This window comes from Lutjanus erythropterus, chromosome 23 (assembly GCF_056507025.1).
Source record: "Lutjanus erythropterus isolate fLutEry1 chromosome 23, fLutEry1.hap2, whole genome shotgun sequence".
Classification (NCBI taxonomy): domain Eukaryota; kingdom Metazoa; phylum Chordata; class Actinopteri; order Lutjaniformes; family Lutjanidae; genus Lutjanus; species Lutjanus erythropterus.
This window is the reverse complement of record NC_139339.1, coordinates 1,372,278-1,399,621: the sequence shown is the minus strand read 5'-3', so window position 1 is coordinate 1,399,621 and position 27,344 is coordinate 1,372,278. Positions and strand designations below refer to the sequence as shown.

General features: G+C 43.3%; 3 protein-coding genes across 4 annotated transcripts; 2 read left to right on the top strand and 1 right to left on the bottom strand.

The window, feature by feature from the left end:
• Positions 1 to 550: 550 nt before the first annotated feature.
• On the bottom strand, positions 551 to 10,957 carry ccdc171 (coiled-coil domain containing 171). Its single transcript, XM_084711981.1, has 24 exons — positions 10,878 to 10,957; positions 9,477 to 9,637; positions 9,055 to 9,310; positions 8,673 to 8,823; positions 8,413 to 8,582; positions 8,141 to 8,287; positions 7,933 to 8,025; positions 7,456 to 7,616; positions 7,203 to 7,341; positions 6,853 to 7,062; positions 6,649 to 6,738; positions 6,354 to 6,557; positions 6,014 to 6,181; positions 5,411 to 5,578; positions 4,462 to 4,966; positions 4,252 to 4,377; positions 3,999 to 4,174; positions 3,614 to 3,757; positions 2,952 to 3,131; positions 2,653 to 2,798; positions 2,346 to 2,400; positions 1,772 to 1,903; positions 1,532 to 1,684; positions 551 to 1,307 (listed from the first exon to the last, which is right to left on the bottom strand). The coding sequence occupies exons 2-24, from the start codon at positions 9,605 to 9,607 to the stop codon at positions 1,098 to 1,100; spliced, it is 3,915 nt and encodes a 1,304-aa protein (XP_084568107.1). The 5' UTR covers positions 9,608 to 9,637; positions 10,878 to 10,957; the 3' UTR covers positions 551 to 1,097.
• Positions 10,958 to 11,580: 623 nt separating this feature from the next.
• Positions 11,581 to 15,225, top strand: wdr55 (WD repeat domain 55). The gene is made up of 4 exons (XM_084712051.1): positions 11,581 to 12,262; positions 13,305 to 13,411; positions 13,689 to 13,958; positions 14,219 to 15,225. The coding sequence occupies exons 1-4, from the start codon at positions 11,624 to 11,626 to the stop codon at positions 14,556 to 14,558; spliced, it is 1,356 nt and encodes a 451-aa protein (XP_084568177.1). The 5' UTR covers positions 11,581 to 11,623; the 3' UTR covers positions 14,559 to 15,225.
• Positions 15,226 to 16,225: 1,000 nt separating this feature from the next.
• Positions 16,226 to 27,267, top strand: psip1b (PC4 and SFRS1 interacting protein 1b). Of its 2 annotated transcripts, none has more exons than XM_084711979.1 (13): positions 16,226 to 16,368; positions 17,678 to 17,803; positions 17,915 to 17,979; positions 18,066 to 18,201; positions 18,979 to 19,356; positions 19,442 to 19,684; positions 20,826 to 20,883; positions 20,964 to 21,811; positions 21,921 to 22,030; positions 22,118 to 24,530; positions 24,809 to 24,910; positions 25,619 to 25,952; positions 26,751 to 27,267. In XM_084711979.1, exons 2-13 carry the CDS (start codon positions 17,720 to 17,722, stop codon positions 26,768 to 26,770), a joined length of 4,791 nt encoding a protein of 1,596 aa, XP_084568105.1. In that variant the 5' UTR covers positions 16,226 to 16,368; positions 17,678 to 17,719; the 3' UTR covers positions 26,771 to 27,267. The 2 variants fall into 2 exon arrangements, with proteins under 2 accessions (XP_084568105.1, XP_084568106.1); XM_084711980.1 differs by having other exon boundaries at positions 16,229 to 16,368; positions 17,575 to 17,803.
• Positions 27,268 to 27,344: the final 77 nt, after the last annotated feature.

Below are 27,344 nucleotides of genomic sequence, written 5' to 3'. Positions count from 1 at the left end.
AAACTTTTCTCAGTAACTTCAACATCCAGGTCCCATAATTTCATGTTAAATAAGTGGAAATTACTGAAAAATATATTTGCAATTTCTTAGAAATGACCCACAAACTTCATGGTTAATTATGTGATAATTCACAAGTGATGAGAAATAATGTGAATACTTCCTGAGATTAAAGTCATACATTTATGAGGGAAAAACATGTGATTTGTGTTTTTTTTCTCCTAAATTCAAGACTTCAGTCTCAGAAAACATTTACTTTTTTCTCATTAATCTGAGTTTTCTTTCTCATGAATTTAAAACTTAAATCTCAGAAAATATTCACATTTTCTTCTCATATATTTACTGCTTTAACTCCACAAATATGCAGGTTTCTTTTCTTGTAAATTTGTCTCTTTAATCTCAGAGAATTTCTGAATTATTTCATGAAAATGTATGACTTTATAATCTCAGAGATTTGTTTTTTCACTGAACGTTCGCCCTTCTTCAGCTCTGAAATACTGTTTGTAATATAAAACGGTCCCAAACAAACAAACGTCACCAGAGAGACACTTCAGACGAGACAAACGAGGAGATTTCTGATATTTTTCTTTCACCTTTGTTGATTCTTTCTTTAAAAAAAACAACCTGGTCAAAGTTTATGAGAGCAGAAACATTTTACTGAAGGTAAAAACCAACTGACAGAGTCACCAGCTGCTGCTCTGTCACACACACACACACTCACACACACACACACACACAACAGACCAACATATGGCCTTCAGTTGTCTGTCACCAACCAGCTGTGTGTGTGTGTGTGTGTGTGTGTGTGTGTGTGTGTGTGTGTGTGTGTGTGTGTGTGTGTGTAGTGAAAACATAAATACAAACCATCATGTTAAATAAAAAAAACTCTACATCATATAAAACTTTGTTTTCTGCAGCTGAAACTGTTCTGATTGTCTGGACGTTTGCTGAAAACGATTTCACATCTTTCTATGAGGATAAAGAGTTTCCAGGTCCTTGAAACACAGAATCCCAGGACTTTTCCAGGACCTTCAAGACCCAAAACTCTTACACATCCTGGAAAATATTAAAAAACGTTCAAACAATGCTCCGTTTTCCATCTATCTTCTCCCTCCTCTGTTCTTCTTCATGCCTTTCCTCTCTTTCGTCTTGGTCCTGGGTGGTTTGGAGCGGGGCGATGAAGAGGCGGGGTTTGTCTGAGAGGGGGCGGTGCTTAAACTGGCCGATGGCTCTTTTGGCAAATCAGACACAGGAACAGGTTTGAGCGTTTCTACGTCAGCAAATGGAGAGATCTGAGGAAACTCGACCACCTGAAACACAGACGGGGAAATTATTGTTTTTATTTTGTTGTTTAACCCAAACAAAAAGTTTTTAAGTGGATTTTTTAAATTATCAGCCGTTGAAACATGAATAAAACTTTTCTTTAGTCATTTGGTTGTTAAGTTAAATTTTGGAGCCAAGGGAGGAAATATTCAGAGAAAGAAAAACTACAAAATTACAATAAAAATGTTCAATTAGGAATAAAATGTCTCACAGGGACGTAGGTCAGGTTGTCACGGAGACAGGCGTCCTGCAGCTCGCTGCGCAGCGCGGTCACATGACTGCGGTGGGCGGAGACTTCCTGCTCCAGCCAATCAATCCTGGAGCTGCAGATGTGGTAGAGCTGAGAGAAGGTGGACAGAAGACTCTGCAGACAGACGGAGGAACAAACCGTGACTCAACAAATGAAGCGATTTTAAAAATCGAAATGCCAGTCGTCTTCTTCTTCTGTTACCTGGCATGCTGCCATCTCAGGATCTCCCATGATGCTCTCTGCTCCACTCAGCTCCAGGTGTTCCCTGGGTAACGGCAGGGGGTGGGGCTGATCTGACAGGGAGCGACGTGATTGGAGGAGGCTTTCTCTGACCTACAGACGGCACAACATCGTGTTACCAGATGTGTCAGTGTGTGTCTGTGGTCTGTGTGTGTATATACAGAAAGACACAACAGCCTAACAGTCAGCTTATATTATATTGATATTATATTGATGCTGAATTGATAAGAGGACTGTCGACATGTGACTCCTTTCATCTCATGTTTCTAGAGTTATGCATTTTAATGAACATGCAAGAAGTTGTTAAAATGTCACATTTATTGAATGGAGTTTGGTGTAAAACTTTCCCTGGAAAACAGCAGGAGCTTCAATTAAATTCAAACGGCTAATTTGTTTATTTTTTAATATTTTGTCACAGCTGCAGAAACAACAAGAGGTTTACCACTGTAAGTTATTGATTTGATTAATTGTTTACAGTTTAATACTGATCAGGCTGATTATCGTCTAAATGTACAAACATGAAAAATGTTTTCACCTCCTTGTAGCTCGTCTCTGCAGCCTTCATGTTGCTGATCAGACAATCTTTACGCCTGAAAAACACAATAATAAAAGAAAGATATGTTGTGAAATATGACAGTACAAACAGAAAGACAGACATCGTAGGTTGACTGTGAGATTAAAATATATCAGTCTACACAGTCCATTAGTTGGGAACTATTTTCTCTGGTGGATTAATCCACATTTGGTGCAGTCATGAGTATCTGGGGCTTCAGGACAGTGTGTGTGTGTGCGTGTGTGTGTGTGTGTGGGACTGAGTGAAGATAAACTACAGTGTGTGTTACCTGGCGGCGTCTCTCAGCTCGTCCTCGACTCGCCGCAGTTTCTCCTCCAGCAGCTTCCTCTCCCTCTGAACCCCCGACAGGTGCTTACCCAGAATCCTCAGCGAGCGCTCCTTCCGACTCACCTCCTGCTGAGCCTCCGACAGAGACTAGACCACAGAGAACGAGTTCACCTTTAGTACAACCTGGATTTAAACTACTGTGTGGGCTGAGTTCCCACGGTTACGTCTTGCAGGCGCGGTGCCACCTGACAGAGATGAACCTGACTGTGTGATGTTTGTACTGAAATAAATAAAGTGTACCTGTGCGGTCTGGCTCAGTGTGTGTTGTGTGTTGTTCCGCTCCGTGGCGTGTGTGTCGACTCGGAGATGCAGGGTTTTCAGCTGGTTGGTCTGTTCCAGGACGAGCGTCTGAGCCTCCTGCTCCCTGCTCAGCGCCTGACGGAGCTCCGCACACACACTGTGGAACCGCTCCGATGGGACCTGCACACACACACACACACACACACACACACAGAGTCATGCACGTGTGTTGACGGGATCAGGACTGTAAATAAAGATGGACGACACGTCTCGTCTTCCTCCTGCTGCACAAAAACATCCCGGATACGAGCGCAGACATCTTATCCTGTGACCTCATTTACAGTCAGAGTCTATGCAGCAGTGACCAGGGTTGGAGCCGCGGTATCGAGGTCCCGCCCACAGCAGAGCACAGCTGTCAATCATGAGATGAAATCTCCTTCTTATATCATCAAATAACTAATTAAAACCAAACTAAAGAGAAAAATGAACACGTGAACAAAGAACTACCTGAAATGACAGTTCAGTGTCGAGAATAAAGTCGTCGTGTACTTTGAGTTTTAATTCATCTACTATCTGCTGATATGCAGGGGGCGGGGTTTAAGACCGACACTGCAGCCAGCCAGCAGGGGGCAATCAAGATGATCTGGCTTCACTTGTCTCACCGTCCTGGAGGTCTCCTCCCTCTCCTGCCGCAGTCCTCTCTTCAGATTGGCCACCTCCAGCCTCAGGCTCCGCCTCTCCACCTCGGCCGAGTGCAGCCGCTGGCTGAAGAGCAGGAAGTGCTGCTGGAGGGTGGACACCAGGGCCTGATGGGAAGACACACACAGGTTGTAAAATATGACAAATTAACTGTGAACACTTACAGGCAGGTTTGATTATTGATTATTTTATAACTAGAGATATTTTAAATAATTATAGTCTTTAAACTTATGATATTAATTATTAGTGGACTGTGAAAACAAGGTATTTTTCTCTTGTCATGGTGTGTGTGTGTGTGTGTGTGTGTGTGTGTGTGTGTGTGTGTGTGTGTGTGTGTTGTTCACTGACCTTCCTGTCGGGTCGCGGAGGCGTCAGTTTGCCGAGTCTCAGCCGGCCGCTCAGCGAGTCCTCATCCAGTCTACACTGAGACAGACTGGACGGCGTTTCTGATTGGTCCAGAAGCTGATTGAGAAGGCGGGACAAAGCGGAGCGAGATGCTGATGTCACGTCTGAAGGGGAGGAGCCTAGAGAATCAGAGAGAAGAGACACGTAAACCTCCCTGACGACCAAACCTGCAGGTAGAAACAGAAACATATCTTACCAGTGTGTGTCAGCGCCGCCTGCAGGACGGACATGGAGGACAGAATGATGGAGGAGAGACGTTTAGAGCGAAGCCAGCGAGCGCACACACCTCCACGACATTCATCACCTTCATCATCCTCTTTAACTGAAACACACAGAAACTTTATGAAACTTGGTTGTGGTTAATATTTTATTACAATAATGTATCTTATGAAAACTGGACACTAACCGGTGCTCAGAACGTTTTGACCCTTCTGTGTTGCCGTAGTCGACCCTCCACAGACGCACACGGCTGGTCGGCCGCCTCCCATCTCCAGCCGGAACAACACTGTGGTCTGTTTAGCCATCGCACGCCACCTCCTCACCGCCATCACCACACACACACTCCTCCTCCACCGCCTCACTGCCCTCCTCCTCGTCTCCTCCCCCTCCTCCTCTTCACCTTCCACGCCTCCCAGAGCCGCTGCCAGCCTCCTCACCTCCTCCTCCAGCTCCTCCCTCTCCGCCAGCCGTCTGGACAGGAGCGTCTTCTGTCCGCACAGCGTCTGCAGGCGGCGGTGGGTGTGTCTCAGCGCCCCGGCCAGCAGCGCGCAGGCCGACAGGAAGGAGGCCGACTCCGCGCGGCTCCGAGAGAGGAGGCCCTGGAGCCGAGAGAGGTCGGAGGTCAGAGAGGAGCTGCGGAGCTGCAGAGAGGAGGCCTGATCACGGAGTGAGTCACACTGAGAGCGACACACCTGAGAGACGGACGGAGAGAGAGAGAGACTCTGATTCTGATATCTGAACTTTTATATTATTATTTATTTATCACTTTTTAAAAATCCATCAGTTTCTCTTTTTATCCTTTTTTTCAGCTCTTTTGTTCAACTCGCTCCACTTTGATAAAACAGTTGCTGTAAAGTGAGTCTGTCCTCTTGGGGACATTAAAGTTGGACGTGAAGTGATGATTTCAGTATCTGGAGGAGTCGACCAAAGGGACAGTCGGCTGAAAACGTCTCCTCGGCTCGTTCTGCTGATTCAGCTCGCAGCGTCTCTGTCGCTGCAGGGAGACACGACTGACTGCACATCACATTAAAAAAAAACACCTGAGGGCTGTGTGTGTGTGTGTGTGTGTGTGTGTGTGTGTGTGTGTGTGTGTGTGTGTGTGTGTGTGTGTGTGTGTGTGTGTGTGTGTGTGTTACCTGCAGCTCGTTCTGCAGCTGTGTCACAGTGTGTGTGTGCCGGCTGCTCCACGCCTCCTCCCTCCTCCTCACGCTCTCCTCCAGACGAGACAACACACACTCCTGACTGCGCTGCAGCTCACGCACACACACACTCTTCTTCTCACACACACTCTGCAGGTGAGCGATCTACAGAGACGGGGACAGGTGATAATTAACCTTAAATCTGGCCAACATCATCCGATCCCAAGAAACCTGAACAGACTGAGATCCTTGAATATCTGTTTATTGTCTTTTTGCAGCTGTAAAGTTATTTTTGTTTGTTCTATTTTCTGTGATTCAAAGGTTTTGTTAAACATGTAGAATTTGTTTCTCGCCCTAATTTTTGTCTTTTCTGTGATGTTGCTGCTGAGACTCATTCTGTTAATAACGTATCATCATCATCATCATCATCATCATCATCATCATCATCTTCACTAATATTTGAATCAAGCTCAAAACTTCTGCATGTTAACAGACTTTAACGACAATATTACAATTTGAAAATTAAAATCAAATTAAATTGAAACCTTTTGACATCTTTCAGGAGAAGAATCAAACAGTTCAGAACCTCACGCTGCTCACCTTGTCGTTGGCCGTCCGCAGGTCAGAGGTCAGCTGGTCGACCTGTTCATTGATGACATCACACAGCTCCTTCCAGGTGAAATTACCCAGGATGCTCTGGGGCTGATCGAGGAGGACGCAGCCGGCCAGCAGGCGCTGGTAGATACAGTAGAGGAAGGACAGACGGGCCTGACACACACACACACACACACACACACACACACAGTGTGATACAGCTTTATAAGATTTACTCAGCATCATAAACTGTTTAATTAAATGTTTTGAACATAATGACATTAGAAAAACAACATGGAGGATAAAGGAAAGAGAGAAAAAGACACTCCTGTGTTTTTAGAATCACCTTTGACTCTGTCTGGTAGTGTTCAGTTATCTTTTGGACTTCTGCTGTCCTCTCCACTCTCTCTGTCTCCTTCTCTCTCTCCCTCTCCTCCTTCTCTCTCTCCAGCTCGGCCCGCAGGCCTCGGCTCTGCGCCGACCAATCAGAGCTCTCCTGGCGAAGGCGAGTCACCTCCTCCTGCAGTTTGACCGACGCCTGCTGTGACTCCTGCAGAGGACGGACAGAGACACGGTGAACCAGTCGTGATAAAACCCTCCAGGTTCTTCAGGTCAGATCTGGACCGGGATCAGAAGTTTACCTCCATCTGTCTGCTCTGATCTGAGGTCAGCTGTCGGAGAGTCTGGTTCTCCTCCTGAAGACGCTCTGATGCAAACAGCAGATCCTGGACCTGCAGGAACAAACAGATTATCAACAACAGAGACGGAGCAGTGTGTGTGTGTGTGTGTGTGTGTGTGTGTGTGTGTGTGTGTGTGTGTGTGTGTGTGTGTGTGTGTGTGTGTACCTGTTTGTCAGTTGTTTCCAGTCTGTGTTTCCAGCTGTTGAGTGTCGTCTTCAGCAGCTGCAGGACTTCAGCAGAAGGACTCTGGTTCCCATCATCCTTTGCAGGAGGACTCGTGCCTGTGTTGTTGTTGTTGTGTTGCTGGAGTGTCTCTCTGATGTGTCTCATGCAGCTCACAAATGTCTCCTCTGTGTCCAACTGTCTGTGAGTGGCCTGAACACCAAAGAAGAAGAACCAGGATTAAAGGCTCAGTTCACTCAAATCACAACAAATATTCTCACTGACTGACAAAGTGTGTGTGTGTGTGTGTGTGTGTGTGTGTGTGTGTGTGTGTGTGTGTGTGTGTGTGTTACCTGCTCCAGCTGTGTGTGTGTGCTGGCGTGCTGTCTCCTCTCCTCCTCCAGCCTCTCTGTGAGGTCAGAGGTCGTCTTCCTCTCCATTTCCAAGGCAACTGTCAGGTCAGACTTGCACTGTTCAGACTCCTGCTGCAGCCTACACACACACACACACACACACACACACACACACACAGCAGGTATGAAGAAATCTTACCACAGAGGAAGAAACCGAACTCTGACAGCTGACTGACAGCTGACATCATCTCACCGCTCCAGAGCGCGCTCAGTGCCGTCGCCTCTCTCTCTCTCCAGGCTGTAAGCTCTCTCCACCTCTCTGAACTGAGCTCTCAGCAGCTCCAGGCTGCACTGCGCCTCCTGCTGGCCGGAACGCTCCAACGCCAGCGCCGCTTCCAGATCTCGCACTCGCAGCTGTCAGGTCACATGATCACAGAGAGACAATTTATCAATTCACCGTCCATCAAGTCCCACAAGCAGTTAAACAAGACCGGTGGTACCCAGCAGAACCTCGGTGAACTTTCTCAGAATATTTAAAGAATAAAGAATATTTGTCCGTACAGTTGCAGTGGCAGTAAATGTACAGTTTGCTCATGAACACAGCCTACAGAACAAGCCTGGCTCAGTGTCTCTGAACCATCTTCAAAATGGTTCTGCCCTGGATCAAGCTGGCTCAACTGTTATTGGACCACAGACCCAAAAGGGGCGGTGCTTATGAAGGGACAGTTACCTGGATGATCTCAGAGTTGAACTTTGACTCCAGGTGAGCTGCTCGCTCCGCCTCAATGCTCGACTCCAGAGACTTCACCCTCTGATCCAACACCTGCAGACAGACGACACACAGATGATACAGCTGCTACATCTTCACCTCCTCCTTCAACCCTCCTCCTCCTCCTCCTCACCTCCTGATCCCTCCTCCTCCTCCTCCTCCTCCTCACCTCCTGATCCCTCCTGCTTCTCTCCTCTCTCTCTGTCAGGTGTTTCAGCTCCTTGGCCTGTCGTCTGTTCACCTCCACCTCCTTCTCTCGCTCCTTCTGCACCTCCATCATCCTCCTCTCAGACTCCTCCAGGGTCTCCTCCTGATCCTGGAGGAGGAGAAAACGTTCACACTTCATCCACCCTCCTGTCCCTCTGTGTGTGTGTGTGTGTGTGTGTGTGTGTGTGTGTGTGTGTGTGTGTGTGTGTGTGTGTGTGTGTGTGTTCGTCCCACCTGCAGCAGTCGGTGCAGTCGCTGGTTCTCTGAGCCGAAGCTCTGAATCAGTCGGTCTCGCTCCTCCACCTCCTGCTGCAGTGCATGCTGGTCCTCCTCTCTGGCCTGCCGGGTGATGTCCAGAGATTTCTGCAGCTCGTGAACTGTCTGATGGAGCTCCGCCGCTCGCTCTGAAACACACACGGAAACACACACAAACTGCTGGTACTCTTTCTGTTAACACCAGCTCTGTGCTTGAAGGGTGTGTTTGATTTGTGTACCTGTGAGCGCCTGTTTGTCCCTGCTGAGTTCGGAGACTCGGTCGGCGTCTCTCTGGCTCACAGTCAGCTGGTACTGAAGCTCCACCCGCTGAGCTTCTCCTCGCTCCACTGAGGACCTGAGCCGGGTCAGCTCCGCCTGCAGCCTGCACAGCTGAGGAGGGAAAACACACCGTCAGCTACGACAGAGCAGATCTCTGCCCGGCAACAGATGGTGAAGCACCTACTGCAATGTCACCACACAACATTTTGTTATTTATTTACATTTTTTATAATTTATTTCGGAGATTTTATTATTTATTCAGAAGAGTTGTCTGTGGACAAATCTATTTAAATGAATCATAAACGAGGTTCAGCAGTCGGAGTCGTTCTGTGTGTTTCTCACCTCCTGGTTGTTTCTGGTCGTCAGCTCCAGTTTCTCTTTCTCCAGCTGATGAACTCTCCACCTCAGCCTCCCCGCCTGCTCCTCTCCTCCTCCTTCACCTCCTTCTGACGCCGCCCTCCTGCTCCTCGCCTCCCTCCCCCTCCTCCGTCCTCCTTCTCCTCGGCTCCTGTCCCTCCCTCGCTCCTCTTCGTCCTTGTCTTCCTCTCTTCTTCCTCTGTCTCCGGCCTTCTTCATGGTGGTGATGATCTCTTTCAACCTGAAACACAACATGTGTTTTACATCTTCAAAATCAGAACCTGTGAGCTGCACGAACATTTTGAACTTTCACTATTCTCATAATAAAAGCACTAATAATAGAATATATACAAATATTCACTGTATAATCGAGGTCAGTAAAGAAACTCTCCACAGTTATTTTGTACCTCGTTATCTCGTCCTCAGGGTTCCTCCTGGCTCTCTGTTTGGTCCCCTGTGGTTCCACTCGGTCCTGCCTGCTCTCCCCTCGCCTGCTCCAGCCAGGCTGCTTCCTGCGCTCCGCTGGTTCGATCTGCATCCCTCCACAGCTGAGCTCACTTTAATAACCCTGACAGATTATTTCAAATGTACATTATTATACACATATGACTTTTGTATGGAGTCACAGGACAGAAATAAAAGAGAATCTGTAAAAAAATATATATTTATTTTAATATTTATTTGTTCATTAATTTCTGTTTTTTTATATACATATATTATATATACATTTTATTTAAAAACTTCCATATTACATATTTACTCTTTTCACATAAATCAAAATTAAATCTGTATATTTAAAAAAAATATATACAAATATTTATTTGTAAAATTGTTTTAACTTGGCCCTTCAAGGAATAGTAAAAGCAACACGGAAAAGAACAAGCAAAAATAAAGGGATAAAAATAAACAAATATAAATGAAAATACACAGAAAAAACTTAAAGTTATTTAGAGTAATTTCAAAAGAGGAAATGGGTATTATTTCACATACATAAATAAACAAGTAAATGGAAAATAAATAAAAATGTTTATAATTACTCTTTTATATTTTGTTTTTTGTTTGTGAAAGCGACTAACTAACAAAAGGTTTTATTTTCTAGCTACATGTAGTTTTGAAATATGTTCCATTATCTGAGCGCCAGTCTGAGGCCGTTTGATTCATCTTTGTTCCAGGTTCAGGTGCTGACAAACAGCGGAGACCCTGGAGGTGGTTCTGGTGTCAGGAGAGGGAGGCTGGCTGGTTGCCTTGGTGCCAGGAGACGCACTCCGCCCCTCACATGAAGCTGCAGCGATCTCCATTTACAAATCTACCTATTAAATACTCACGATGATATCGCCCGACTTATGTACATTTTATAACAAGAAGTATGATAGTCGACGTATCTGTCACATCAACTTTACACTTCGGCTCCAATAAAAATACCAGTTATTGCTGATTTCCACAGTCTCGACAGTACGAAGTGCAGGACGACTGTGAAAAATTTCCATCTAAGATTTTTCACGTTTAAGTGCTGCTTGGTGGTTCTACTATATGCCGAATTCACAACAATACTGGAACGATTATCCAAATGTCTTAAACGTTTTAATCAAATGTCTACAGTTTTGTCAGTCAATATGACAACATAAAATTCACATGTTTCCTAAACGGAATGTTGTCACCATACGATACAACGAACAAAGACCCGTTTCACGATAAATATTCAGCCTTAAAATCTTCGTGCGCTCAAAATTCTAAACAACTTTCTCACAGAATAACACTGATGAGAAAACCCCGAAAATAGCTTGTAAACAACTTTTATAAACACTTACAGCGACATTTATCCAGGAACCGTTTGAATCTGACGCCATCTTTGGCGTCCATACGTCATTTCCGCATTGCCTCTGGATTGGCCGGACAGCTGACCAATGGTGACCGCTCATTTCTGCACGTCATTTATGTGGTTATTTATTTATTTGTTTGTTTATATTTTGTTTTTGTTTTATCATTATTATTTATACTTATACGTATACATTTTTCAGTCTGGCTCAACATTTTTTGTTAAATGCAGTTAACAAAAAAAAAGGGGAAATATAGTTCAGTGGATGTTATGACTAGATGGAAATGCAATATAGATGCAATATGATTTGATTTAGGTAAGACTCTTAGAATAAATCTGAAAAAGAATAAGAAAATAACTGTGGAAATATAAAGAGAAAGTAAATAAAAGAATGTGAATATATAGACAAATAACAAAATATAAAAGAAAACAGCCTATAAGCATTTCGATTTTTTTCCCACATTTATTTGTTCATTTATATCTGTATATATTTATTCATATATGTGTTAAAATATATTTATTTATTGCATTTTGTATTTTTTTTATATTAATATTTTCCTTATTCTTTGCCCCTTTTGCTTTTTCTTAAAGGGACGAGTTATTTATTTACTTATCTTTACATTTTCTAAACGTATTTACTCTTTTAGTTGTGTCTCTGTTCAGTAGGGGGCGGTATGACCCGTTTTCGCCAGTGACGCTGCCATTACTGAGCGTAGAAGAAGACAGAACGAAAACAACATGGCGGCGTCCACAGAACACGTTGAAGTGACCGATCCTCCAGAAATGGACAAAACAGAAGCTCCGGAGACCAGCATAGACTCGGACACCGGCAAAGACTCTGTTCCTAGCAAAGACTCGGAGACCGGCAGAGACCCAGAGACCGGCAGTGACCCGGAGACCGGCAGAGACCCGGAGCGTTCAGACTCAGACGCTGCAGGTCAGGACCCAGACACGGACCAGGATGAAGACGAAGACGAGGACGGAGGCGAGCCGCCCGAACCGAAGATCCGGGACACCCCGGAGAACATCAAGCTGGAGGCGATCGCCAACACGGTGGCTCTCCACCCCAGCAGGGACATCTTGGTGTGCGGGGACGTGGACGGGGACGTGTACGCGTATTCGTACTCGTGCACAGAGGGACAGAACCGCGAGCTGTGGTCCTCGGGACACCACATGAAGTCCTGCCGCCAGGTCCGGTTCTCTGAGGACGGACTGAAGCTGTACAGCGTCTCCAGGGACAAGGCTGTCCACCTGTTGGATGCAGAGAGGGGACAGCTGGTCACCAGGATCAGAGGGGCCCATGAGGCCCCCATCAACAGTCTGCTGCTAGTGGACCAGAACATCCTGGCGACCGGAGACGACCGGGGGACACTCAAGGTCTGGACCAGTCCTGTCCTTCATTTAATACTGTGTCCAGGTCCATCCTGATGATGTCCAGCATGGTCCATATAACATGACATCACCATGACAACAAAAACAAAGAACAGTTATTTACTTTTTTATGAAAAAAACAAACAAAATCAAAAATAAAATGCCTTCACATAATCTGTCAAATCAGATATTATTATAGTTGATATATATCCACCCTGATTTGACAGATTATATTTCATTTGAATTCTTGGGCTAAATGTTCTTTACCATCCAAAATATATGTGAAGTCTCTAATAAACTTTATTATACATATTAAATGAAATTTGAACAGTCAGATCTGTTGTTTGTTCTTGTTGTCATGGTGATATCAGGTAGAGTTGGTCCAGTCAGAGCTTTTCTCACTACATGTGGGTCTTTCTTACCCTCAGGTGTGCATAAATTACAGCTTATAACATAATTATTAAACGGCAATTAATTAAAATCTAGAAATGTGAAATCTGTTGTAGTATCAGTATTGGTCTTGAGAAGCAGGTATTTAGATTATCAGGGAATCGGCATCAGCTGGTTGTGAGATCTGAAATGGTTTCTTAATGGTCCAGAACTGTCTTTGATTGGTCAAAGTTGATGTTTTCTAGTCTTTTGTTTGTTTAGGTTGGTATTTTATAGACTTTTATTGAACTAAGTGTGTATTTTATAGATGTTTGTTTGTCTAAGGAGATCTTTTCTAGGTTTTTGCTGGTCTAGGTTGTTGTTTGAAAAGTCTTTTGTTTGTCTGAGTCGGTATTTCATAAACTTTGTTGGTCTAAATTGGTGTTAAAATAGTTTAACAAAGTCTCACCTGAGCTAAGATGATCTTTTCATGGTTTTAGCAGGTGTTCTAATGATCAACATGCCAGTTTTGTTGAATAGTAACATTGATGAAATGTTAATGATTATCTTTTATGGTCGTCATTCAATTTGAAATGCAGTAGTATTTTTTTTTTAATGGAGGAAGCTAATCTTCCACCCCCACGCTGTAACTGTATTGATATCTTGTTTGTGTGTGAAGGTGTGGGATATGAGGAAGGGGACGGCCATCATGGATCTGAAACACCATGAGGATTACATCAGTGACATCACTGTGGACCAGGCCAAGAGGATCCTACTCACCGCCAGGTAATAATAATGGCAATAATACTCCCAAAGTACTGTTTATTGTCAGTATCAGGTCATAACTATTGAGTTCCAGTGTTTTCATGCCTGTGTTCTGCTTGTTTTAGCCCACAAATCTTGTATACTTAAAACGATGGCTGACCGTGACCTGACCTTGTGACTGTAACGCTGATCAGTGTCCAACTCTGAAATCTTGCAAGTCGAAGTGTCCTTGAACACATCAACAAGCTGCCAAGTTGGGCTAAAAAGCACTCATTTCATTTGCTATATTCTGATACAGTGGTGATGGAACCATGGGCGTCTTCAACATCAAGAGGCGGAGGTTCGAGCTGCTCTCCGAGTATCAGAGTGGCGATCTGACCTCGGTGGCGCTGATGAAGAAGGGCAAGAAGGTGGTCTGCGGCTCCAGCGAGGGAACCATCTACATCTTTAACTGGAACGGATTTGGAGCCACCAGCGATCGCTTCGCACTCAAGGCCGAGTCGGTGGACTGCATCGCCCCTATCACGGACAACATCATGTGCACCGCCTCCATGGACGGCTACATTCGGTGAGTTGGGTGACCAGTGCAGACTGTTGCTGTTTTTGACAGGTCGCTCTGGTCTAATGGTCAAAACTGATGTTTTGATAGTATAAGATGGTTCCTTCAAACTCTGGTCCATGATGGTCTTTCGATAGTCCAAGTTGGTGTTTTGATGGTCCAAGCTGGTTTGTCAGTGGTCCATGATAACCTCAGGACCTCCCTATTTGATGTTAAGCGTTTCTTGCCATATGAGAAGTTACTAACACGTTCTGTCTGTCCTCCATTAGAGCTGTCAATCTCCTTCCCAACCGGGTCATCGGCTGCATCGGACAACACGTCGGCGAACCCATTGAAGAGCTCGCCAAGTCCTGGGACTCTCGCTTTCTGGTCAGCAGCGGTCACGACCAGCTCATCAAGTTCTGGGACATTTCCAGTTTACCAAACACCACCGTCAACGAATACCGCAAGAGGAAGAAGAAAGACGGTCGAATGAAGTCTCTCACCAAGAAGGCCCATGGAGACAACGACTTCTTCGCAGGACTGGTAGAGGAGACGGAAAACAAGGAAGAGGAGAAGGAGGAAGAGGAAGAGGAGGACGACAGTGACAGCGACAGTGGCAGCGATTGAAAAGCTGTTTCATGTTTGACGTGTCCTCACTGTGCCTTTGGACATCTTAGTCCTTGGAGACTTTTATCCAAAGTGCCTCATGATGTCTGGAGCACATGAACATGGAGATCACTGTGGCGGACATTAGCAGGAACTGAACGTCCGATCCCCACAGTCTTGGCACCTCATTTTGGACACCACTGACTCTGTATTTAGGGGTCCAAGCAAAAAAATCTTTCAAGTCATTAGCGTCTGGTTTTCTGATCTAAAAATGTCTGTGTCACAAGCTGCTTGGACCCCGTTAAAACCTGCTTGCAGGTCTTGTTATAAATGGGATTGTCAGAACAAGGTTCATTTCCTCACAAACACAAATATGTGGTGGGACGAGCAGTGAATGTCCGAGAGGAGTGCGTTATCTTTCCTTCAGAAATATTCACTCATTGGACCTTCATACTTTATTTGGTACAGACCAAATGTGTTTGTAACAGAGGATCAAAAACTTTCAGACTTTCTAGAAAGTTTTGCAGTTTGGGGCTATTTTATTTAATCAAACTTCTTGTTCGGCTGCTTGTGTTAAGGAAACATTCAAGAACTTTTTTGTTAAATGAAAAAAATGGTTGTGCCGAGTATATTTGTGAAAAATTGCATTTGTTTAACATTTTTCTTTGACATTAAAATTGTTTCACAACTTGTTTGAATTTATTCCTGAAATGTAAAGGGGTTTAAAGAGTACCATGCAAATTTTTACAACTATCCTTAATTAATTGTACTTTAAGTTACTGCTAAGGTTTCCAACTTCATACCTGGCCACAGACTATGGATGAAAACTAGCATTTTGGCTAACTGTGGTGTATTTACAGTACTGTTGATTAATGTTGATTATTAGAGCCACAACTATGATTATTTCCATCACCTATCAGTTGTTTAGACCATAAAATGTCAGAAAATGGTGAAAAATGTTGGTCACTGTTTTCCAGAGTCCAAGATAACGTCCTCAAATGTCTTGTTTTGATCCCAAAATATGGCTCAAGACGATTAACTGATTATCAAAGTTGTTGCAGATTAATTTAGTAGTTTAATATCAATTATTCGATGAATCGCTGCAACACACATTTTTGTTTTGTTGTGACGTATACATTAGGTAAGATTCTTTAAGTTCAGGGTTGGATCAGATTACTTTGTAATATAGTCAGTTACTGAAAAAGTGATGTAAAAGACATAACACTCAAAACACAAGACAACGTAAAAGACATACAAAGAAAAAAAAGCTGTAAGAAGACCAAGAAATTATGTAAAAGACATAACAAGACATAAGAAAACAGAAGACAAAAAAATGTTATAGACGTAGCAAAATAAAAAAAATACATAAAAAAAATAAAAATAAAAAACATAAGATGAAAAAGATATAAGACAAAAAACAAAAGATGTAACAAGACGTCAGAAGGCAAAAAGTTACGTAAAAGATGTAACAACAGCTGGTAGAAATGTCCTTCAAAAGTTATACAACAATAGTTGCTGTTATAGAAAGGCAATACATCAAAAAATATTTTAAAATACCTAAAAAACATTCTGCCGTATTAAATGTAAATTATTTTCGCGCAAAAAAAAAATATTTTCTTTGCGTTTTCCCCCGATGTGGTACAGTCGGCTCAGTGGTACAGTCCAACAGGAGGCGGGAAAGCGTGGAACGTCACGTGACAGCAGTTCCTCTGGCAACATGGCGACGTGCATGCAGCTGTAGCTTAGTAACAAGAAGAAGCAGCCTCCTGTTGAAGCCAGGAAACACCGCGGTGTTAATCTGCGTTGTCAGAAGTTTATCGTCGTGTTTTCGGTGAGTATGAGTCCGTTACCGTCCCGTTAGAGACACAGCTGGTAAAATAAACGGTTTGAATCCTGCTGTTAGAGCAGCTAGCTCAGTTAGCTTCAGTGCTAACAGGCTGTATTTGTAAACAATGAGTAAACGTGCTGCTCAAAACGAAACTACCGAGTGAAACTGCAGTTTACACTTTACACACAGCTGTTTAAACAGGATGTTCACACCGAACAGACCCGGTTTCACTTTGGATCGAAGCCGTTAGATTCTGTTAATTTAACGTTACTGTGTGTAACAGCAGAAAAATTAACAGTAAAGATGAAAAAAACGGTTTAAAATGAACAGAGAATCCGTTTGAGTCGCATTTAAGTCAAGTACATGTCTTTGGTTCCTCTGGTCTCTATGTAAATAACATATATATATATATATATATACGTTAACAGAGCAGGATAACGGTTGCAGATGTATTTTGAATTTCAAATGAGAGTTTACTGGTTAAATTTAGAGTGAAATGATTCATTATGGCCATGATCCATGACTTTAACTGGTTTGTTTGTTTAGTCATTATTATATTTGTCAACCTAAGATGTCAGTTAAATGTGTCATTAGTAGGTTGGGGTCAAATTACTTACCAAATACAATTTACATGGCTATATTAGTAATTAATAATTATTAATCCATTGGGTTACAAATAGGGCTGAACAATCTTATTTTTACTGATACTGCAGTTGTGATATGATTTGCAATATTGGAGGGAATTAAAATGTTTACATAATTATGTTAAAGGTCGATCTTTTGTGGTGATCTGCACGAAAACTGCAATACTTTGTCGATCAATCAACCGGTCGTCAGCTATTAAATAAATTGCCAACTGTTTTGATAATCGATTGAGTCAATCAGTTTGGATCTTTTTTTAAGAAAGAAATTGTCCAAGATTCTCTAATTTCTGCTTAAATGTGAATATTTTCTGGTTTCTTTACTCCTTTCTGACAGTAAACTGAATGTCTTGGAGTTCGAGAAACACTGATCAATATTTTATGACATTTTACGAACCAAAGAACTAATCAGTTAGTGAAAAAATTGCTGCCAGATTGATCACAAGTTGATAAATAAGGTACGTCCATGGCCTCCACCTGTTTTTCAATTGACAAGATTCATTTCCGGATGACAAATAAATTACCTCATACAACCACACTTCAAAAGATATGAACTGTCCCTTTAAAGGCCCAGTCAGTGCCTTATTTTTTCAGACTGTGAGTAAGTGACAGCGGCCGTCAGACACACTGATGGACACGAGGAGAACCCGACCGTCTCTGTTCTCTTTCAGCTGCGTTCAGTTCCCCCTGTAGTCGAGGTCTGAAGCAGCAGGATGCCCGGGAAACCTGGAGACCAGTTCAAACCAGGAGACCTGGTGTTCGCCAAGATGAAGGGCTTCCCTCACTGGCCTGCCAGGGTACACACACACACACACACACACACACACACACACACACACACACACACATTTTTTATAAATATATTAATGTTCTGATGGTTCATGTAAAAATTGTTCGTGGGTTTTCAGGTGTGTAAGTCAGAGAACGGATACAAGAAGCGAGTCCCCGTCTTCTTCTTCGGGACCCATCAGATGTACGTACACACTCAGCTGATCAGTGACAGCGCTTCCCTTCTAAAGCATCGATTGATCTCTGATTGCTTTCTGCTTCTCCCCCCAGAGGTCACCTCCCTCCAGAGAACGTCGTTCCGTATGTCGGGAACAAGATGAAGTACGGCAGCGGCGTTCGCATCAAAGGCTTCACGGAGGGCATGTGGGAGATCCAGAACACGCCGGGAGTCGGGAGCAAAGTCAAAGTCAGTGTCAGAGCGTCAAAACCTCACGGTTATCAAGCTGTTTTTAGAGCTGACCTCAAAATATTTAATCAGATTTGGTTGCTCGATACAAATATTCAACAATTTGTTCTTTTTGATTCAGCCTCAGACTGAATCCTCCATCAGCTGACAGAGAGAACGTCTTAAGATAAGATGAGATAATCCTTTATTAGTCCCACAACAGGGAAATCTGCAGCAGAGAGAATAATACAATAGAAAAGAGCTTCAATTTAAAAACAAATATAAAAGATAAGAACATTTTAAAACAGAGGAAACAAAAAATAGGGACAGTTTAAAACAGTGGGAAATATAAAAACTGGAATAATATAAACAGGTGGAGATATAAAAATAGAACAATATATGCAACATAAACAGACTCAGCAGTAGAGTTTACAACACTGCATATAGGAATATTGATATTTCAGTATCAATATTCAATATTAATGTCAGATTTCCACAGTCAGAGGAAGTCAAAGTGTCATAATTCAGGTAGAAAAACCCTCAATCTGCGAGAGAGTCAGCAGATTATGACTAAATTTTCATTTTTTGGTGAACTATTCCTTTAGGAAGGGCAGTTCAATTCATAGTCTCCTGACGCAGAAATTCATTAATTCATTTCTGAATGAAACTGATATTTAATTTAAAAGCTTTAATTATCTGATACAGTTGATGTTCCAGTATCATCAGACATACCTAGTTATTTAATTCATGGACAGATTCTGGTTCTAATAGATGTTCTCTGTTCTGTTGTTTCTGCAGGTACCAACACAGAACAACAGACAAAGTCCTCCTGCTAAACCGACTTCCTCTGCCTCTAAAGCTACACCTGCTAAACAGGTGACCAAAACTGCCCCCAGCAAATCAACTCCCAGTAAATCTGCCCCTGCAAAGCCTGATGGTAAATCTGCTGCTGGCAGAGGTGAGAAGGTACCTGCTGCTGCTGCTAAAACTCCTACGAGAGCCTCGTTACGATCTGCTCCGGAGAAAACAACAGACTCCAGACAGACTTTAACCGCGACTGACGTGTCCGAGGCGGCTGCCAATACAAGAAGCAGGAGATCAGCTGCTGGTGGCCCGTCTGCTGGACGGAGAAGTGAAACTGCTGCTGATGTCACCTCTGCAGAGAATAAGAAGGAGGTACGACGGTTTGGGATGTTTGGTTAAAAAAATAAACTTAGATTCATTTCTTCATTCTGTTTTCTGTTACTTTTTGCGTCCTCAGGCGGCAGCAAAAACAAAAACTCCTTCCAAATCCTCTGAAGCTGCTGCTAACAAACAGAGCGACACAGACGCTGCAGACCGTGAACCTGCAGCTGAAACAACAGCAAGTAAAGGTACAGCTGAGGAGGAAACAGACTCCAAACCAGCTCCTGAGGAGACTGAAACATCATCAGCATCCACCGCTGCAGACGCTGAGGAGGCTACAAGTCCCGTCAGAACCAGGAGCAAAGAGGCAGAGTCCAAGGTAAAAATACCGTCAGAATATCACTCACCCATCCTGCAAAAAATACCTAATATTACTAGTAACACTGTAATTCCATGTTGTTGTTTTTTTGTAAATATTATTGTTCATGTTGCATCTCTCACTGCAGACCCTTATTGTTTTTTTTATCAGATTCTTTTTCTTATTTTTCTCAGCTAAAAGTGTTCCAGCAGCAAAAACCGAAAGACAAAAATTCACCAAATTGCTCAGGCAACAAAAATGACACTCACTGACCTCAAGGTGGTGCTATAACAATCAAGATTAGATTTTTGCATTTATCTTGAAAACAGCTTGGTATTGGCTGAAAATTCCTTCAACATTTTAATCATTCAGTTCATCTGCATCTTTTCTCAATTAGTCTTCTGCTTTAAAAATGTCAGCTTTTATGACTTTCCCTTAAGTTTTACCAAAATCCTGGTTTTGCAAACTCGTCTGAGACCGTTGGGCCAATCAGCACAAAAATGAGTCGGCAGACTTTACTGATCTAAAGCTGATCAAAGGAATTTTGATTTGTCAACTCGTTTGGATTTAATGAGTCAAAAATCAGACCTTTAGTATGTTTTTCAATGAAAATGAGAGTAATGATGTAAAAACTGTCATTGCCTGTAATATTGCAAATCTTATTGCAGTTGCAATATCAGTTGCAATGAGATATTTCTTCAGATTTGTTCATCGCCGTCCTCAAGAGCGAGCGAGCGAGCGAGCGAGCGAGCGAGCACTGCTTTAAAAACAGATGCTGACGTGGTTAAAAAAAAAAAAAAAAGAACACGGCAAAGGAAAGGGAATGATTTTATTCTCAACATGGAGTTTCTTAGAGGAGCAGAGATTTACAGCTGGTGTGTCTTCAGTCAAACGCTGGTTAACCACATTTCATTTCCTGTAATTCTTCAGGATAAAAGTTCCACAATATTGTTGCGTAAAAGCAGCAAAATCAGACAGTGCCACGTTTTCATCAGCAGCAACTGAACTCGACTCCTATCAGCTGAAACATTTAAAGGGTTCACAGTTTTTTCCTAACAGGAACCAAAAATGGTTTTCCTACGAGGACAAGCTGAAGAAGATTTTCTGAGTATGATTATTGTTGATCGTTAATTTTACCAGTGAATTTCTGTTTTTGTTTCAGGTTGATGAGGAGCAGCACAAGAAGAGGACGCCTGCTGGTCCTGCTGCCACCACTCCAGGTAACTAATAATCAAATTCAATCAATCGCTTATTTTCAGGATCTATCGACCAACTGAGGTTTTTTTGTTTCCCCAAACAGTCAGCAAGAAACTGAAAACCACCGAACCAAAGTCTGCTCCAACACAGCTGTCCAAGAAAGACCAGGAGAAGAAGACGACTGAGGAAGAGAAGGAAGAGAGGACGATATCAGAGAGCCGAGGAGTGAAGAGGAGGAGAGAAGAGAAGGATGAAGAGCAGGAGGTTCAGAAAAAGACAAACCAGGACGACAGTGACGGAAGGAAAGAAGAGAAGACAACATCAGAGGACCAAGGAGTGAAAAGAAAGAAAGAGGAAGAGGAGAAACAGAAGGAAACAAAGCAGGGTGAAGGTGTGGAGGGAAAGAAAGAAGTGATGATGAAAGAGAAGATGACATCAGAGAGCAAAGAAACAAAAAGAAAAGATGAGAAGGAAGGAGAAGAGGAGGTGAACCAGAAGAAAACGAAGCAGGATGATGGTGTGGAAACAAAGACAGAGAATAAAGAGGACAAGGAGTCGGCAGAGAGCCGAGGGATGAAGACGAGGAGAGCAGAGAAAGAGGAGGAGAAGAAGAAAGAGGAGAGGACGAGGAGAGAAACAAGGTCGGGGAGTGAAGGGAGAAAAAGAACAGGAGAAATGGAGACGCAGATGAAAACGAAGAAGGATGTGACGGGGGGAAGAGAGGAGAGCCGAGGAACAAAGAGGAGGAGGGACGAGAAGGAGGCGCAAAAAGACGAGGTGAAGAAAAAAGTGACGGAGGAGGCGAGAACTGAAGGGACGAAGACGAGGAGAGCGGAGAAAGAGGAGGAGAGGAAGAAAACAAAGGATGCTGCTGAGGAAGGAAAAAAAGTAGAGAGAGTGAAAGAGAAGGAGGGAGATAAGGAGAAAGGAGGAGGTTCTGTGGAGAAGGAGGTAAATTTACCAACTCTTCTTTGATCACACGCAGTCAGATATTATCTGTTTACTGAGCTCGAAAATATTTCAGATTTTTCAGAAGATTTTGTTGTTTGTTTGTGAGCAGCGACAGCACGATGATCTGGCAGCCAAGAGAGAGAATTTGTTCAGATCTCTGCGAGGTCTGCTGAAGGACGGCCGAGGACTGAGGAGGAGGGAGGCGATGAAGAGCTCCCAGTAAGAAATACACCTTTACACACACGTTTAATGTTTGTTGAAGTTTTGAAGGGACTAAACTAAATGTTTATTTTTAACACTCGTCAGGAAAATCGAGGATGGAGCAAAGAAGAGCTTCAGAGAATCAACAGTCAGCAAGAAATCAGGCATCAAAACCTTCATCGGGAACAAAATGTTAGAGAAGGAGGAGGACAAAAAAGAAAAACAAAAAGAAAGTGCTAAAAAAGACGAAAAGGGAGAGCTGAAGATGTCCAGCCAAAAGACTGCAGCAGAGAAGAAAAAGGAGGTTAATAAGGACGTACAGAAGACAGAGCAGGAAAAGAAGACGGAAGAAGTGAAGACCAGAGAGAAGGAAGACAATACAACGAAAGAGAAGAAAGGAGAGGACACAAGGAGCGATGAGACGAAGCTGAAAGACGAAGACAAGAAGAGCGAGAGAAAAATTATCGGGAAGATTGTGAAGGCAACAGCTGGACAGGGAACAAAGATTCAGGTGAAGACGATGGGAGGAACGACTGCGCCGGCAGCGGAGGAGGACAAGAAGAGGAGAGAAGACAAGGTAGAGGACAAGAAAAAGAGTTCGGAGAGGACGAAGGAGACAGAGAGAGAGAAGAGAGGGAGCGCCGAAGAGAAGAAATCTGAAGATAGAAAGCAGGAGAAAAGTGCAGAAGTGGAAAGAAGGTCTGAAAGAACAAGAGCAGGAACAGAGGACAGAAAAGACAAGGATGTAGAGCAGGACAACAGCAAGGTAGAGGACAAGAAGACATCAGAAAAGGTGAAGGAGGCAAAAAGAGGGAGCGTTGAAGAAAAGATGGAAAAAAGTGCTGAAGTTGAGAGAAAGTCTGAAAGAACGAGGACAAGGACAGAGAACAAAAAAGACAAGGATGTAACAGAGGTAGAGCAGGACAAGGTAGAGGACAAGAAAAGGAGTTCAGAAAAGACACAAGAGACAGAAAAGGAGAAGAGAGGAAGTGCTGAAGAAAAGAAATCTGAAGATGGAAAGATGGAAAAAACTGCAGAAGTTGAGAGAAAGTCTGAAAGAACAAAAGCAGGGACAGAGGACAAAAAAGACAAGAAGGTAGTGCAGGTAGAGCAGGACAAGGTAGAGGACAAGAAAAAGAGTTCAGAAAAGACAAAGGACAGAGGGAGCACCGAAGAGAAGAAATCTGAAGATAGAAAGAAGGAGAAAAGTGCAGAAGTGGAGAGAAGGTCTGAAAGACTGAGAGCAGGGACAGAGGACAAACAAGACAAGGATGTGACACAGGTAGGGCGGGACAGCAACAAGGCAGAAGACAATAATGACAGTTCAGAAAAGACTGAACTAGAGAGAGACAAGAGAGCGGGCACCGAAGAGAAGACATCTGAAGAGAGAAAGACGGAAAAAAGTGCAGAAGTTGAGAGAAAGTCTGAAAGAACAAGAGCAGGGACAGAGGACAGAAAAGACAAGGATGTAAGAGAGGCAGAGCAGGACAAGGTGGAAGACAAAAATAGTGTAGAAAAGACAAAGGAGACAGAGAGAGAGAGGGGCGAGAGCACTGAAGTGACAAAATCTCAAGACAGAAAGGGGGCCAAAAGTGCAGAAGCCGAGAGAAAGTCTGAAAGAACGAGAGCAGGGACAGAGGACAAAAAAGACAAGGATGTAACGCAAGTAGAGCAGGACAAGAAAAAGAGTTCAGAAAAGACGACGGAGACGGAGAGAGAGAAGCAAGGGAGCGCTGAAGAGAAGACATCTGAAGATAAAAAGACGGAAAAAAGTGCAGAAGCCGAGAGAAAGTCTGAAAGAACGAGAGCAGGGACAGAGGACAGAAAAGACAAGAGTGTAACAGATGAACAGAAGGACAGCAGCAAGGTAGAAGACAAGAAAGGGACCGCTGAAGCAAAGACATCTGAAGATAAAAAGACGGAAAAAAGTGCAGAGGCGGAGAGAAGGTCGGAAAGAACGAGAGCAGGGACGGAGGACAGAAAAGACAAGAGTGTGAAGGAGGTAGTGGAGGACAAAAAGAACAAGGCGGAACAGGAGACTTCGCTAAAAAAGAGCGAAAAGGAGCAGAAAGCGCAGAAACTGACGTTGAAATTGCAAGAGAAGAAGAGCGAAAGTGAGGTGGACAGAAGGACGACTAGGGAACAGAAAAAGAGAGAAGAAAACGAAAAACTGGACAGAGAATCACACGAGAAGGACAACACCGCCGCCGAACTGACGAAGAAAACGGGCGCAGAGCCTGAGCGAAAGCCCGCCGAAGAGACGAAACAGCCGAAGAAGGCAGCGGCGGACGAAAAGAAAAGCGACGGAGCGGCGACGGAAAGCGCAGAGACGTCGGCAGAGGCTCCGCGAGGACAGTCGAAAGCCGACGGGACGACGAGCGCAGAAGACGAGAGCAAGACGAGGGGCGGTTCGTCGGACGGAGGGAAGGCGAGGAAGAGCTCGAGCATGACGCTGACGGACTCGACCCTGCACAGGATCCACGGAGACATCAGGATTTCTCTGAAGACGGACAACCCCGTAAGAGACATTTACACAATCTTATGGATCAAACAACTAATCAATAAATATTAAAAATTATTGCTAGATCGATCTCTAGTTGAAAAATAGGTCCAGTCATGTGAGAACAGGTGGAACACACGGACGGACGTCCGTGTGTTCCACCTGTTCTCACATGATTGGACCTATTTTTCAAATGACAAACACAGTTTTAAAGGTAAATAAATTGATCAGCCTGTCAGAGATCAATTTTTGAAACATGATTAGAGTTGATGTCTTCGTGTCTTTCCGTCCTCCAGGACATCAGGAAGTGTCTGATGGCGTTGGATCAGCTCAGTATGGTCTACGTGACGTCTAAACACGTCCAGAGACACAGCGAGCTCGTCGCCACCCTGAGAAAGGTACGCAACCAATCAGTCAAAGCTTTATTTCCACGGCAACGTGTCGCAGACAGAAATAAAGGTTCTAGCTGGAACCATGCAGGGTTCTTCAGCTTCTCCCCATAGGAAAACCATTTTTGGTTCCTGTTAGAAACCTTTTCAGAGAGCTCCACCGAGAACCCAACACAAAGGCTTATACCTAGAATCATCACCTAGAACCCCTCAGTAAGAGGTTCCAAAGAGAACCCTTTTATGGTGCAGTGGTTCCGCTTACAACCTTCTGTGGAGGTTCTGTCCAGAACACTTCTACCCTTGTAAGGGTGCTGACAAGAATCAAACCAGGGGATTCTATTGAGAACATTTTTATATTCCAAGGGTTTTATCTAGAATCAACCCAAGGGGTTCTATCAAGAACCGTTCTGTATTATGGTACAAAGAACCCCTGACAAACTGTTGATGAAAGAGTTCTTCAATTATTTCAACAAACCTTGAAGAATTTTTTCTTATAAAAATGCTCTTTGGATGAAAAGGGTTCTTAATGGAACCCATCGTCTTAAAAAGAACCATTGACAAACGATTTCTTCCAAAAAAGGGTTCCTCAGAAGCAAATTGTTCTGGGTAGAACCACAGGCCTTCAGGAAGAACCCTTTTGGAACCCTTATTTCTGAGAGTGTAGCCTGTGGAACATAAAGAGCTTCATGTTTACCCGTGTTCTTCTTCTTTTTTTAGATGCGGTACTACAGAGCGAACCAGGCCATCATGGACAAGGCCTCCATGCTGTACAACCGCTTCAAGAACGCCTACCTGGTCGGGGAGGGCGAGGAGGTGGTGAGCGCCGCCTTCCTGCGCTCGCTGCTGGAGGAGAAGGAGAAGGAGGAGGCTCAACGGGCGGAGCGCTGGAGGGAGAAGATGAGGAGGGAGGAGCTACTGCAGGAGGTGAAGAGACGCATTGGTCAGGTGAAGGAGAGGAGGAGGACGGACGGAGGAGAGGAGGGGGAGGAGAGGGGAGAGACTGACAGAGGAGAGGAAGAGGAGGAACAGAAAGAGGAGGCGACAACAGAAGGTAAATAAATCCGAGTGCTGATGTAAGTGAATGATGTCATCAAGTCTTGAGTTGTAATAATAATTAAATCAATTCAAATGTTTCTGAAACTTTCAAAATAAAATACTTACTGTATCTTTACACAAAACTATGGGTGTACCTAGTTTTTTTCAAAATAAAACCCCTAGACAGTGACTGTATCTTAACAGGAAACTAGGGGTGAACATAGTTGTTTCAAATTAAAGCTCCTTAGAGTAACTGTGTTTTAAAAGGAACGTCAAGATGAGGCAGATTTTCAAAATAAAAGCCCCAGACAGTAACTGTATCTTAATAGGGAGTTCAGAATGATGCTGTTTTTCAAAGTAAAAGCTCCAGAAACTAGGAATGGGTTTTTACTGATTTTATTGTTTTTATTTTTCTTATTTATTGATGTATTTATTTTAAAGTTAAAACCCCAGGCAGTAAGATCAGGATGAGGCTTCTTTTTCCAAAATAAAAGCCCCTAGCAGCCTGTTTGTTAGCAGGAAACTTGAGCTGGGCCTCGATGAATTACAGCTACTGCTATTAATTCACTTAGTACTGATGATATTAGCATCGGGACGCTAACCAAGTATGAGGCACACTCCAAATATCTTGATGTCTTCTAGTTAAATCATAAGAATGTAGATTTATGAAAGAAATACTTTGATGCTTTAATTTATTATCATGAATTAACAAAATTATCTTCATTATTGCTTAATAAAATTGTCATATGACCCAGGATGATGCTGATTGGTTGTTGTTTATTTGTTTATTGTTTGCTGTTTTAACCCCCTGCAGCTCCAGTGGACACTTCCTGAAGCAGCTTGGACTGAACCAACTCTAATGTGAGGGGGGTGACCCGGAAACGGTGCCCCGACATGGACAATGTGAACTTGTACAACACATTTACCTCATCACACATACACACACACACACACACACACACACACACACACACATCTCAATTTATTTATGTTCTGTTGGACATGAGAATGTGTCCACAGTGTTTTGGTAGATTGTCACACCTGAGCAGGTAACATGAAAACTACAGTTAACATGAAGCATTAGTCAACACTGGCTTTAGAACAGTGTTGATCTCTGTTCCGTTAAACGCCTTAACCTCAACTGTTTTTAAATTAAACTTGGTACAGTTTGATCTTTTATTCTATATTTTATTGTTATGCAGTGAGATGTTTTTCAGTTGTTGTTGTTTGTACTTGTGTTCAGATGTTACAGTTGTTTTCTAGTTGCTCACTCTGTTGTGTAAATATGTAATTTTTACTTACAGAAATTATAAAACGTTTTACGAACCTGACACGGAGTCTGGAATCTAATTATTTCATTCAAGACTTTGAACAAACAGATTCAAACTTTTTACAGTTTGTGAGACAC

What these genes read in the sequence shown, in the direction of transcription:
- ccdc171 (XM_084711981.1), bottom strand. Translation starts at nt 9,607, where the DNA reads ATGCAGATCGAACCAGCGGAGCGCAGGAAGCAGCCTGGCTGGAGCAGG. An exon ending in TGCGGACGGCCAACGACAAG is followed by an intron (nt 5,579 to 6,013) that starts GTGAGCAGCGTG and finishes CCGTCTCTGTAG; the next exon opens with ATCGCTCACCTGCAGAGTGT. An exon ending in AGCTGCAGAACGAGCTGCAG is followed by an intron (nt 4,967 to 5,410) that starts GTAACACACACA and finishes TCCGTCTCTCAG; the next exon opens with GTGTGTCGCTCTCAGTGTGA.
- wdr55 (XM_084712051.1), top strand. Translation starts at nt 11,624, where the DNA reads ATGGCGGCGTCCACAGAACACGTTGAAGTGACCGATCCTCCAGAAATG. An exon ending in ACGACCGGGGGACACTCAAG is followed by an intron (nt 12,263 to 13,304) that starts GTCTGGACCAGT and finishes TTGTGTGTGAAG; the next exon opens with GTGTGGGATATGAGGAAGGG. An exon ending in AGGATCCTACTCACCGCCAG is followed by an intron (nt 13,412 to 13,688) that starts GTAATAATAATG and finishes ATTCTGATACAG; the next exon opens with TGGTGATGGAACCATGGGCG.
- psip1b (XM_084711979.1), top strand. Translation starts at nt 17,720, where the DNA reads ATGCCCGGGAAACCTGGAGACCAGTTCAAACCAGGAGACCTGGTGTTC. An exon ending in TTCTTCGGGACCCATCAGAT is followed by an intron (nt 17,980 to 18,065) that starts GTACGTACACAC and finishes TTCTCCCCCCAG; the next exon opens with AGGTCACCTCCCTCCAGAGA. An exon ending in TCCTGCTGCCACCACTCCAG is followed by an intron (nt 20,884 to 20,963) that starts GTAACTAATAAT and finishes TTCCCCAAACAG; the next exon opens with TCAGCAAGAAACTGAAAACC.